We start from the raw sequence: 12,907 nt of genomic DNA, 5'->3' as shown, positions 1-12,907 counted from the left end.
AAAATTCGTAACGAACAAAAGCCTCTCTAGATGCGGAAGGTAGATAATGGACTGGGAAGGTTAAGAAAAACCACTTCTACTCTAGGTTTCCTTCTCGAACGACCAGCTTGGGCAACCAGAAAATAGTTTTCCTTTTTATATGAAGATGGGAGTCGAGTAAAACGATCTCTTCAAGCTCTGACATTCTTCGACCTATGTAAATGGGTCAGTTACAGGAGGACAAAGGAGTAGGAGTGAAAAGTACAGCTGAGACAGAGGTTTCGAAGTGCTCCAGGACCAGGGAAAAGACATGCCTGTGTTGAGCTTTCTCGCGATTTCCCTGGAAATATTTTTTATCAGGCGGCGCCGCGGACGCCTTTGCTCCGCGGTGATTGGCTCGCGGCGGGGGCCTCGCGTTTGTCCAATATGGCGGCGCCCAGTGGCGGTGTGAACTGTGAGGAGTTCGCCGAGTTCCAGGTGATGGGGTTTTCCTCATGTGGCAGACGTGTCTTTCTATTTGTCCCCGGACCCTCTTCCTTCCTCTGGCCTAGGAAGCAGTGCGGACAAGTTGTGGAAGAAGAAGGCAACTCAAGGCTCCTTTTTAGAGCCATTGGAGGTCATGGGGGGCGCGGGGCTTGGCCTTAGGGAGCCAGGCAGCATGCGTGGGGGTAATGGTTCTCTCTGCGCTACCCAGGCCTTAATTAACCGCACGGCAAACTCCTGGTAGTTGTACGTTGGTAAAACTGAGCTCGGACCCGGCGGGTAGGGGTTGTAAAAACCTTTTAGCCATCCTGGGAACTCACTTCCTAGCGTCTACCATTCCCCGCCTATTTTCAGTTGAGCATTTATAGGAGAGAAGAAAGTGAAGGAAAGTTTATTTATTTGATAAAATAAAACAGCTTGGTACAAGTTTTACTGTTTTGATGGGGCAGAACGTTTGCAGCCTTGGAGGGGTAATTCTAGTACCTGCTCTGTTGCTGCTGCCTCCCTAAGCATTAGAGAAAATGTAACATTTAAGGCTGTATCTTTTATATATATTCAAATACCAGAGTCTAGGGTTAAATATTAACCCACGAATTAAAGGACAGGGGTCTGAATTTTGATCAAGTTGATATGGAAGTTATCTCTCCAACGTAGGCATACATGTGCTGCACTGTAGATAACGAGTTTAAAAATTTATAAATCATGACCTTACAAATTATTTTTAACTAAAGAGATTGAAAACTCATTTCATGTGTCATTTACCTATTTGTAGTAAGCTTTGTACTTTGAGGCCTTTTGTAGGGAGTGGTATTCTTGAAGATAACCTCAACAGACTGAATTCTTTGACAAACATCATTTGATGGAAGAAGTCTATGTGGGGTCTTTTTTTATGTGGGATCATTATTTGCACTTTCTTTACTACTTCAGCAGCTTCTCAGATTAGCTCAGCACTGCAGCTGACTTCAAATGTGACCAAAGTGCCCCCGAAATGCAAATACTTGTAAGAATCTCAAATACAATAAAAAAGACTGTTGAATTCTTAAGTATGTGGACTGTTATAGGTTTACTGGCCCATTTGTGGCCTTAGTCTTGTCACATTAGTACTATGATTTAACTTGAGTTAATAAACTCAAATAATTGAGCAATGATAACTTTAAGGTTTATGGGAAAGGTTAGGGAGTTAGGTATTCTGGGTTCTAGTATTGCTTCTGCCTTTAACAGCTTTGGGGTATTTTGAATCTAAAATAAGATTATGTTAAGCAACATTTAAAATTGCTGTCATCTTTATAATAATTTGAAGCTCTAAAACTAAATTTCAAAGGGTCTTTTTGCTATTAAACATCCAGCTGCGCTTAAAGAACACTGATTTTTTATTTGGAAGGTCATTCACAGAGAATGTAAGTAAAAAGATCATAAAATAAGTCTCATTAGTGAAACATTTGGGAAGTTTTTAGATTCTTTCTCTAGGACTTTTCCAAATGTGTAGTTTATAATGGAAATATCCTGGATTAAAAGTCAGATGATCTGGTTTTTCAGAGCTGGCCTTGGCACATCATTTAACCTCATTGTAAATGAGAATAACATTTGCCTCTACTGCCTCAGGCACACAAGAACATAAATGAAGGTGCTGTAAACTTGTAAAATTTTAGTATAACATTTAAGTTTAGATGAACTTAGTAAAATTGTAAAACATGGTTAACTAGCATACTCACAAATTATTGAGCAAAGTTTAAATATTTTAAAGCTATGAAACTATTACATTTTCAGTTTAAGTACCCTAAACATGAAAAGCACTGCACTGAATACTGTGGAAGCGAAACAAGAAGTAATTTTTTTTTTTAATTATAAAGATTAGGTGTATCTTTTTTAGAATTTTATGAAAATGTTCCAACACAACAGATAAGTTGAAAGAATTGTACAGCGAACACTCATATACCCACCATGTAGATTCTGTAATCAGTGATTTACTGTGTCACATTTCCATCTTTCTTTTCATCAATCTACCTTTTTATTTTTTTGATGCATGTCAAAGTAAGTTGCAAATATCCATATACTTCACTCCTAAACATGCCTTTCACTATGTATATCAGCTAGAATTCAATGTTTGTTTACTTTCTGAAAAAATTTGCATTAGTGAAATACTGTCCAATGAGTTCTGACATTTACATAACCTATAGTGCAAACCTCCATCAACATAGAGAATAATACCATTGTCTCTGAAAGTTTCCTCATGTCCCTTCCCAGTCAATCCCTGCCCCATCCTTCCTCTTTCTCCCCTTTGGCAACTAGTATTCTGATTTTTTTCCATATAGGTTCATGCTTTAAGGGTTATTTTTCTATTATAAAAATTGGACTTAGCACTCCTGGAAAATATCCTATTTCCAAAATGAAGTAAAATCCAGAAAAGAATATTTAAAATTGAATGTCTAGAATTCCATTTTAACATTCAGCAAGAATTATTGGATATGGTATTAGTCTGCTAGGGCCGTCATAAGAAGTACAACAGATTGTGTGGCTTAAACAACAGAAATTTATTTTTTCACAGTTCCAGAAGCTAAATATCCAAAACCAAGGTCTTGTCAGGTTGGTTTCTGGTGAGCCTCTCTCTTGGCTTGCAGATTGCTGCCTTCTCACTGTCCTCACATGGCCTCTTTTTGCATGTAGAGGGAAAGAAATGTCAGTTTCTCTTCTTACAAGGACACCAGTTCTGTGGGATTAGGGCCCTACCTGTATAACCTCATATAACCTTCATTAACTCATTCAAGACCCTATCTTCAAATACATAGGAATTTGAGAGGGCATAATTTAGTCCATAGCAGATACTGCTAGGTACCAGGCACTTGGGAAGACCCAGTGGACTGGGTATCAAACAAGAAGCAATGTAAGTAAAGGTATAAAACATATAGAAAATATTGAGACTGTGAATAAAATAACGGTTCAGAGAGAAATCAAGAGATGATAATTGAGTTGGGCAGAATCACGGATATTTCAGATAGGGAAAAAAATAGTATGTAAGGCAGAAATTTTTATGTTTTGTGGGGAAATAGCCAGTCAGTATTACTGGAATTCAGGATTTGCTCAGGGGCACATTATACACAAAAGATTGGAACCAGATTGTGTGAGATTAGGGAGTCATTTTTTCAAGCAGAGGGTGAGAAGGTCAAATAGGTGCTTTAGAAAGATCATCACTTGTGCCACAGTCTTTGTTCAAGCTTTGTCATTTTTGCAGCCTGCTTTGTCATTGGTCTTCCTGTTTTTAGTCATTCCTTTCTCTAATATATCCCCCCCTCAATCTCATCTCCATAATACTATGTACAGGCATCTTAATTTTAGTCGTATATGACTAGGTTTAAACGACAGCATGGCATGCAATCCCTCTTGTGGCTAGTGTCTACCCTATGACAGCCAGGCTCTAGATCATTTATTGATAATTCTCTAGCACACAGAGAAGAATCGATATATTTGATAATCCACATTTGTAGGTTCCATTGATAAGACTGTGAAATTGATTGATTTAACACCTGTTAAATGCAGACGAATTCCCATTGCTGTATAAGGAACTTAACAGAATGTTCAAATTGTTTTATTGGAGGGCAGTTTTTCTATATAGCTACTGATCAAACTCAAAATTGGTTGAAGTTCAGAGTAAATACAAACCCTGGAGAATATTGAGCTAGATAATCTTTCACCTGGATTGCTACATTAGTCTCCTAAATGGTATCTCTTTGCATCTATTCTTGTTCCTCTACTGTCCATTTATCACACTTCAACACTTTAACCTAAGCAATAATTTTAGAATACGAATCTGATCATAAAGCCCCAGTGTCCTTAAACCAATGAAACACTTCATTGGCTGTCCATTGCTCGCAGGAGAAAGACTAAAATCCTGTAATGTGACCAATAATGGCTGGGCCTCATTTTACACTTTGTTTTCTCTATAATCTGTACTTAAGCCACATTAACTTTTCAGTCTATTAAACACTGTATTTAAATGACTTTTGTGCGGGTCACCCATGATTTCCATTCTGCTCAGTCTAAAAGTTAATTTCTGTTCATCTTTCTTAACTCCTAGTAACATTCAACATAGTTGACCATTCCCCTCCTTGAAACCTCTCTTCATCCGACTTCTATTACATCAGTCTTTCTCTTGTAGTTTTAGATTCCGGAGTTCCTTCTTTATCATTCAATGGCCCCTAGTCACTCCTATAGTCTCTCTCAGTGATCTCTTCTAATACCATGGCTTTAAATAACATCAGTTTGTTAATACAACTCTAGCCCTGCTCCGTGTCAGACTGATATATTGAACTTTCTACTCAGATATCTAATAGGCATCTCAAACTTAACATGTCCAAACCAGAACTTAAAAAAAAAAACGAAACTTTTTTATCTTAAAAAATTTCAAACATACACAAAAAGACAGATGGTACCATGAATCTCCATGTACCTATTCCTTAGTTCCAAAAATTCATGGCAACTCTCGTTTCATCTCCATATTCCTACCATTAACCTCATCCTAACCAGATTATTTTGAAGCATATCCCAAATATCTTTTTTTCTAGAAATATTTCAGTCTATATTCCTAAACGATTATAATTTTAAACAATACCAGTATCACACATAATTAACAGTAATCCTAAATATCAACAAACACCCTATAAGAATAGAACTCTTGATCTGCCCCTTCCTTCCAGATCTTTTCTTCCCTCAATCTCTTCCCCACCATCAATTAAGAGCACAGCATCCATTCAGTTGCTAAGGCCTCTAACTTAAAAGTTATCCTATTTTCTTTGTCACCCCGCACTGGCAATTCATCAGCAATTCCTGTCAGTTCTATTTTCAGAATATATCCTGAATCCAGCTTCCTCTCCCTAATTGTACTGCTACCTTTTAATCCAACTGTCTTTATCTCTTGCCTAGATGACCACAGTAGTCTGCTAAATGGTCAGCTGTTTCTATTCTACCCTTTAGAGTCTATTCTCCACATAGCAGCTGAAGTTATCTTTTAAAAAAATTAATCCTGTTTATATCATTCTCTTACCTAAAACTTTGTTGCCTTTAGAATAGAATTCTTAGTTTTCATGGTCTCTATCGTCCTTCATTTTATGGTCTGCTCTGACCTCACCTCATACCACTTTCTCCCTTATTCATTCTTAGCCCACTTACGTTCTTTTAGTTCTTCAGACACCCCAAAGTTTGTTCTTGCCTCATAATTTTTGATTTCCCCAAGTGTTCCTATAGTTGGCTCATTCATATCATTCAGGTCTCGGCTCAGTTTGTCCTCAGAGAGGCCTTTCTTGATCTAAGTTACCCCTTCAGCCCCACCCAGTCATTCTTCATCCCATTACCTCAGTTTTCTTTTTGGTAGTACTTTTTAGTACAGTAGTCTCACCGTGTCTGCAATTTCAGTTACCTATGGTCAGCTGCAGTCCAAAAATATTAAATGGAAAATTCCCAAAACGGTATGTATGTATAGGAAAAAATATATAGTTTATACTGGGTTCAGTACTATCCATGGTTTCAGGCATCTCCTGTGGGTCTCGGAATGTATGGTCCCATGGATAAGGAGGGAGTACTGTACTGAAATCTTGTTTATTGGGGTACTTGGTTATTGTCTGTGTCCTCCAAAATTTTTGATCTACAAAAGCAAAGAGCTTTTCTGTTTTATGCACCGCTGTAGTCCTGGTGTTTAAAATGCTGCCTCATGAATACTAGATATTAGTGAATATTTTTGGAGTGAAGAATGAGTTAAATGAATAAACTCTGTGGGACTCTCTAATTACTGCATATGTTTAAAGAAGAAAGGTTGCTGAGGACCATCAGCTAAGGAAAGCTTTATCTAAAAGGTGTAACTTAAACTCAAGATCAGGTCAATTTTAAAGAAGGCCTTTTTTTAAATAGGCAATTTGTAGGAGGTAAAGTTGGCAAGGTTGGTCTCTGTCTGCTAATTACCTATTTTTTGACTCTAAATAGTGCTGCCATCATTTGTTTGGAATTTGCCACTTACCATTGTTATATGTCCTCCACTGTACATAAAGGATTTAAAGTTGCTTAGTGAATATGTTGAGATTAACCCCTAAGAATTCCAGTGTACAGAGAATGAGGATGCTACGGACAGAAGTAGAAAAGATACAAGAAGAGGGGATAATTTAGTGAAGTTGGTTTTAGACCTGATGTTTGCCTGTGTTTTTTTTAGTCGAAATTATGGGCCTTCTGCAAACTGTTTTACTTCTCGACTGAGATCTATAGAAGGTCATTAAGTTACTAATTAAAGATTAATAGACTGAAAACAGACTCTAGACTGCAGACTTCAGTCTGAATGGCCAGAATGGTTATTATAATTGAGAACTACTTAACTGTTCATTAATGGGGAAATGGTAGAATAAGTTGTGGTACCTCCACAGAATAGAATATTTACACAACTATTAAAAATGTCTTCGAAGCATTTTTAATAGCAAGAGCAAAATGCTCATGGTATAATGTCATAAAATCTGGACTTTAAAATGTTACAAAGTACCTCAATTTTATAAAAATATTTATAGATATGTGTAGAAAAACTAAAGAGACGTGTTAAAATATTGCTAATGGTTAACTATGGGTGATATTTATATTCTTTAAAATTTTTTTCTAATTTTTCTGAAACAAATATGTATTGCTTTAATCATAGTAAAAGTTTTTATTTTAACAAATGGATGAAAGAAATGAAGGAGTTGGTTTTAGTCACGGATTTAAGTTTGACAAAGGAAAGGAATTGAACTTTATGCTGAGGGAGATGGAGGATCAAACTAAATTGTTTTTAATACACGTTAATATTAAATGTGAACTTATTGGATGTTTTCAGTAATAAGACTGTCTACTATTACTTCTATTTTCTTGATTATTTTTTAGAGATCATGTTTGTTTATGAGAGAAGAACAAATTTAAGAAATAATTTAAAAAGAAGAAGGTATACCGCTAAGGTTACACCTTTTCTAGAGTTTGTTTTCTGGAGATAGAATGTAGCTGATGCCGTTTCTCTGGTGACAAATGAGAAGTACCCTAGTTAAAATGTGGGGAGAAGGGACGATGCTGTGTAGGCTCACTCACTAGAGTCTAAGTCCCCTTTCCTTTTGTTATTTTTCTTTTGGTTGGGATTTTGAGAGTTGGAGCCTTTTTCAGGGAGAGGAGATCTTTGGGAAGTGTGGGGTAGGGTTACCAAGAAGGCAGGAAGAGATTCGATTCTTCCTGTAGCAGCAGGTTTTGTTTTACTTATTTTCATTACAAAAATTATATACAACCATAGTAAAAAACTAAAACCATAAAAGGGTATAGATCAATTTAGTGTAAAAGAGTATAATTAATTTCTGCAAGTTAACCACTACTGATAGTTTCTTGTATATCTTTCCAGAAGTTTTCTACCCAGCATCACATTTTAGAACGATAGAGAGGGAATGGAACAAGCAGTTATGCTGGATTGTGGTAATCAAGTTCAGGAGAATTCTTTATTTTCTGTATCTTGGAGATGGAAAAAGCACACACTGTTTGCTAAGCACTGTGCCAGAAAATGGGGTTTAAAAATGAATAAAAACTGTCTTTACCCTTCAGATAGTCACATTTGATCCAAGAGAGAAAACTGTCTGTGTATATACGTGAAATAACACACACACACACACACACACACACGATAATTTTTTTTAAAAAAAGATCACATTTGAGCCAAGGAAACAGAGCTGGTGCCCACTGTTAGAATTACTATTACATAATTCTTATAATAAAGATTTTCCTTTGGTTGCAGGAAAATCATGGGTTCCCCACTCCTGACTTACAGGGCTGTAAAATATCCAAGAGCTTTATTTTTTGGTTTAAATGTTTCTTTTTTAACCACTTAACCTTCCATTCAGGTTATTATTCTTTTATTTTAAATATATATAGGAATTACTGAAGGTGATGAGGACGATTGATGACAGAATAGTACATGAATTAAACACTACGGTTCCAACAGCTTCCTTTGCAGGGAAAATTGATGCCAGCCAAACCTGTAAACAACTTTATGAGTCTGTAAGTGTATATTTTGAGTCTTTCTTTTGTGCTTTCTTTATTCCTTTCTTTGCAGACAAAATAAGAACTTAGTTGTTATATGTATGATTAAACTGTGAGTAAAAGACATCTTCATGTTTTTTCTTGCCCACACCTGAGGGCAAGTTTTGATCTAGTTTCCACAAACTAAAGAAACGTGTCATCTTATACACAAGTCCGTGAAGAGATGGTTCTAAGGAATGGGAGTGGGTTGTCTTTTGGCCCCTCATGGGCAGCCTTTAACATAAGGAAACCTTGTGCACAAAAGAATAAAAGAGAGCAAAACAGTCAAGTGGAACAGTGAAGCAGGAACAAGAGCTTGAATGCATCAGTCCTAAGAAGCCAGACTGCTGATAGAAGAGGAATTAAAACGCTTCATGCTTAACGCCTTCTGTGTCTTCTTTCTTCCCTCACTCATCAGGAATAGAAGCAGTTGGCAGTTGAGAGAGAAGGAAATTCACAAATATATTGTTCTTTCCCGAGGCTTTGGTTTCTCAAGTATATATTTTTTTGACTCTTAAAGATTCTTTTTATTTCTCTTTAATTTCCAAAAGCAGAAGGTAATAATGATGTAGCTAAATATTTTTTATAGTTTAAATATATCTTTTCATTAACTTGGAAGCTAAAGTTCAAACGGCATTTGCTTTTTTAGGCTCTACTGCAACATTACTATTAAGATTCATTGTATTATAAAGGTATTACTTAAAACCTAAAGTCTTTTTCTCAATTATGAAAAAAAATCATTTTTGGATAAGCTTATTCATATCAATTAAATTTAGTGTATTAACTGCTGATATTTTTGTTCTGCTTTTATATGAAATTATGTCACTTTACTGAGTAGTCAGATAATTTCTGTGGCTTGAGAAAATTGCAGAGTTGTGGACTTTAATGAGTAGAATCCAGTATTAGAAGTGGATCATAGGTCCAAGTCCTAATTTATTATGAGGTTGTTTGACAATTCACTTAGTTTCTTTGGGTAGCTCTGTCTAAAGAACTAAAAATTTATGATCATTTTAGTGATCTTCTCCTCACTTCTCCTATAATCTCAATCACCTATTCCATTATTTCCGATCTTTTTTATTAGAGGTTTATATTGTAGTGATTAACAACATACATTCCAGATCCAGAATAAATCCACCTCTGCTACTTCCTAGGTGGGTGACCTTGAACATGTTCTATAACCTCTGTCTCAGCTTCCTTATTTGTAAAATAGTATAATAATATTGATAGGATTGTTAAGAAGATTAAATGTGTTAATATAAAGTGCTTACTGCACTAAACCTTTTACGTATAGTATAAATGCTTGCTGCTTCTATTATTATAGTTGTTGCTATTACTACTATTTTTTATTCCTTTGTTGAACCAGGATAGCCTTGCATACTTAATTTGTAACTTTTCTGTTTTAGATATTCTTATGTGTAAGTTTGGGTTTTCCTCTGTCTGTTGATATCCTAGAGGGATCCAGCAACATGAACATCATGCAAAGGATTGTTTATCAAGTAGTTTTGTGCCAGGGATCAGGACTGCAGCAGAGCTCTTGTGCTAATAAGTACCACTGAGTTCCCTTAAATATTGTCATAGTTAAGAATTGGAACTCTGTGAAATATCTAAGCTGCTCACAGTCCCCTGACTGACTTTAGTTCCTGACCCTTCTTTTCATAGCTAATGAAGGAGTATTTGCACTCTAATCGTAATGCTTCTATGTAGGAGATCATCAGCAAAGTTATGAAGCACTCATTTTAGAAATTTGAAATATTAAAAGTCTGCTCTTAGTAAAAATAAAATAATTTTAGTGAGATTCCTTTATTAGAGTGTATTACCTTCAATCTATGAAATTTTTCTAGCTTTACATTATTATTGTCAAGATAAACAAAAGTCAATACTGAGCAATAAAAAGTATTTGAACTTGGAACAGTGTTTTACAAATGCAAGACTATTATTAGTGTCATAGTGATTGATTTAAAGTAATTCTTAAAGATATCTCTTTAATATGATGAATTTATGGAATGTATACTTAAATGATATGCTTCTCCTTATATCATTTTTGTTAAAAGTTCTAAAAGAAGATTCAAAACAAAAAATGCTATGGCAAAAATTTAATAGTTTTTGTTAGATTTTAATGATAGTTAAACCAAGGATCATTGTCAGGATTCTAAAAAAACAAATGATGTTTGGGAAATTAGAATGTAATTCAGAGTTCATTTAGAATCAACATTTGTTCTAGAAAGAAAAACACCAGGGGAAAAAAAAACTATAAGAAAACTGCTGGCATTATATTTCCCTTAAAGACAAAACGCATTGTTTTAAAATATTGATTAAAATATATGTGAAAATTTTAGAATAAAAAGTTAAAAGTTCTGGTAAAATAAAACTGGAAAGTCCTCGATATACCCGCTTTCGACTAGTTTTGAACCATTCTCTTGCCTCACCCCAATGTCTTCATTTCAAAGTCACTTACACCAAATTAAAGGAAGTGTGGTTAGGGCATGCTTCTTGTTCAGGATTTTTCTCCTCTAATGAAAAGCTTTGCCTTTTACCTTACTGAGTTTCTTAATAAATTTTACCTCAGTTGCTTTAATAAGCACTTCATATATCAGAAAGTTCTCGTAAGATCAAATCCTCAATGATCTGATACTAATGAGCTACACCTGGTTTAGTGCTCTATTTTTCTCTGATATGCTCATGTCACATAATCTATTACTCATTATCAAGCATCCTCGTTTCTTTGACATACATGTATAGAAGTCTGTGCATATTCCTCGTGCACACGGTTCTTAATTTTGAACTTTATTGAAGGATGTTCGTTAATACCAATATCAAAATAATCGATAATACAGAGTCAAAGATGATTTGCCTAGTAATTTCTGTTCACATCGAGTGGATTCCCAGTGGGGCTAATCTGAGGAGAAGTAAGCAGGCAGGGGTAGGTGTGTGTTGTGCAGCTAAAAGTGTATCCACAGGAAAGGGGCCAAGTTAAAGAGGAAAGGAGGAAGCCCAAGCAAGGATGGAAAGTCTGTGGTGAGAGAGACTGAAAGGAAAATGTACAAAATTTGAATTTCATTTTAAAATGCAGATAGATAAATGAGACTCTTGATAGACTTTTAGTTGGTGATAATGCTATTTCACCAATTGCTGGAGAATTAGACACAATATCAAAGTGATTAAATAGCATCTAATATCTAAGCAGTGTTTTGAGTCATGTTGCTTGTACATTTTAGAGATTGAAAGGATATTAGCGATTATTTTCTCATAATCCATAATTTTATAAAAGAATGCTAATTATTTAGCCAGTCTTACACAGCAACCGGGAGAGTTTCTTAACTCTGATGATGGTTCTTTTCTTCTTATTGTGTTTTGGGAAAGTAGTTCCCTACCCTCAATGGCTCCTTTAATTTCTTATAATTATACCTTAAGGAGTAAATAAGTAAAGAAGCAGCATATTCGCCAATGAAATATGAGCCTCGAATCTGTCCCCATGAATCCTAAACATTAAAATGAAAAAATTAACATATTAGGGAAATTTACTATAGGTGGGATCAGTGTTTATTAGGCAGTTTAATTTTCTTCTCTTCCCATGGCTATGATTTATAATTAATGTACTTTTAGTACTGAACTCCAGAAATGCAAAGATCTATTCCTTCTTGGCATATATTAGACTAGTAGTTCTCAACCACAGGATCCCAACACGATCATTTAAGAGATGTATTTCAAATAGCTTATGAAGAATGCTTATAGAATAGTTAAGTTAGTCCTATATTTTATATAAATATATGTAATGATTAAGTTATTCCAGTTATAACATTCACTAGCCTAGCATTAGGTTATTCTCTTCAGAGGGAAGAAAGAATGATATAATTACATGAAGCAAGTTAACACTTAAATCTAGTTGGAAGTAAAACACTGTTATTTATGTACCGTTAATTATAATGGTGATTGCATATTATTTTAGTATTTTGCTTTTCTTGTCCCCTAAATTTTGGGGGGTATCATCAGAATTTGGCTATAATTGTAGGAGTGTGTTCAGAACATGACCATCATACTCCACGAATCAAGGCAGAAAATAGATGTGAGTTGTATTGGATTTGTCACATTAAGATGAGGTTAGTGGGGAATTGCTCTGTCAGATATCCTTACTTTGAATCAACACACACAATTGATGGAACCAATAATATGTACTTCATACACAATTTTAAACTTAAAAATCTTGAAAAGGGCTCTGTCTTGTAAATGCAACATTCTTTGTTTTCTTTATTGTAATTAAGATTTTCTCTACATCACTTTCTAATTTCCCATGCTTGGTGACCATATAAGGCTGAAGAAAACATGAAAGGACAATAAAAGAGAAAGAATAGCAGTAAAAAGTGGCCCATGTGTGTGAAGGCGGGTGTAGGGT

General features: G+C 35.2%; 1 protein-coding gene across 1 annotated transcript in view; it reads left to right on the top strand.

The window, feature by feature from the left end:
• The first annotated feature begins 365 nt into the window (after positions 1–365).
• Positions 366–12,907, top strand: part of CCDC58 (coiled-coil domain containing 58) — a 20,403-nt gene continuing 7,861 nt past the window's right edge. The window contains exons 1-2 of the mRNA XM_006905559.3: positions 366–456; positions 8,371–8,496. Coding sequence (XP_006905621.1) covers positions 406–456; positions 8,371–8,496 — 177 coding nt within the window. The 5' untranslated portion in view covers positions 366–405. The remainder of the gene's footprint in view (positions 457–8,370; positions 8,497–12,907) is intronic.

This window comes from Pteropus alecto, unplaced genomic scaffold (assembly GCF_000325575.1).
Source record: "Pteropus alecto unplaced genomic scaffold, ASM32557v1 scaffold251, whole genome shotgun sequence".
NCBI lineage: Eukaryota > Metazoa > Chordata > Mammalia > Chiroptera > Pteropodidae > Pteropus > Pteropus alecto.
This window is presented reverse-complemented; position numbering and strand designations above follow the sequence as displayed.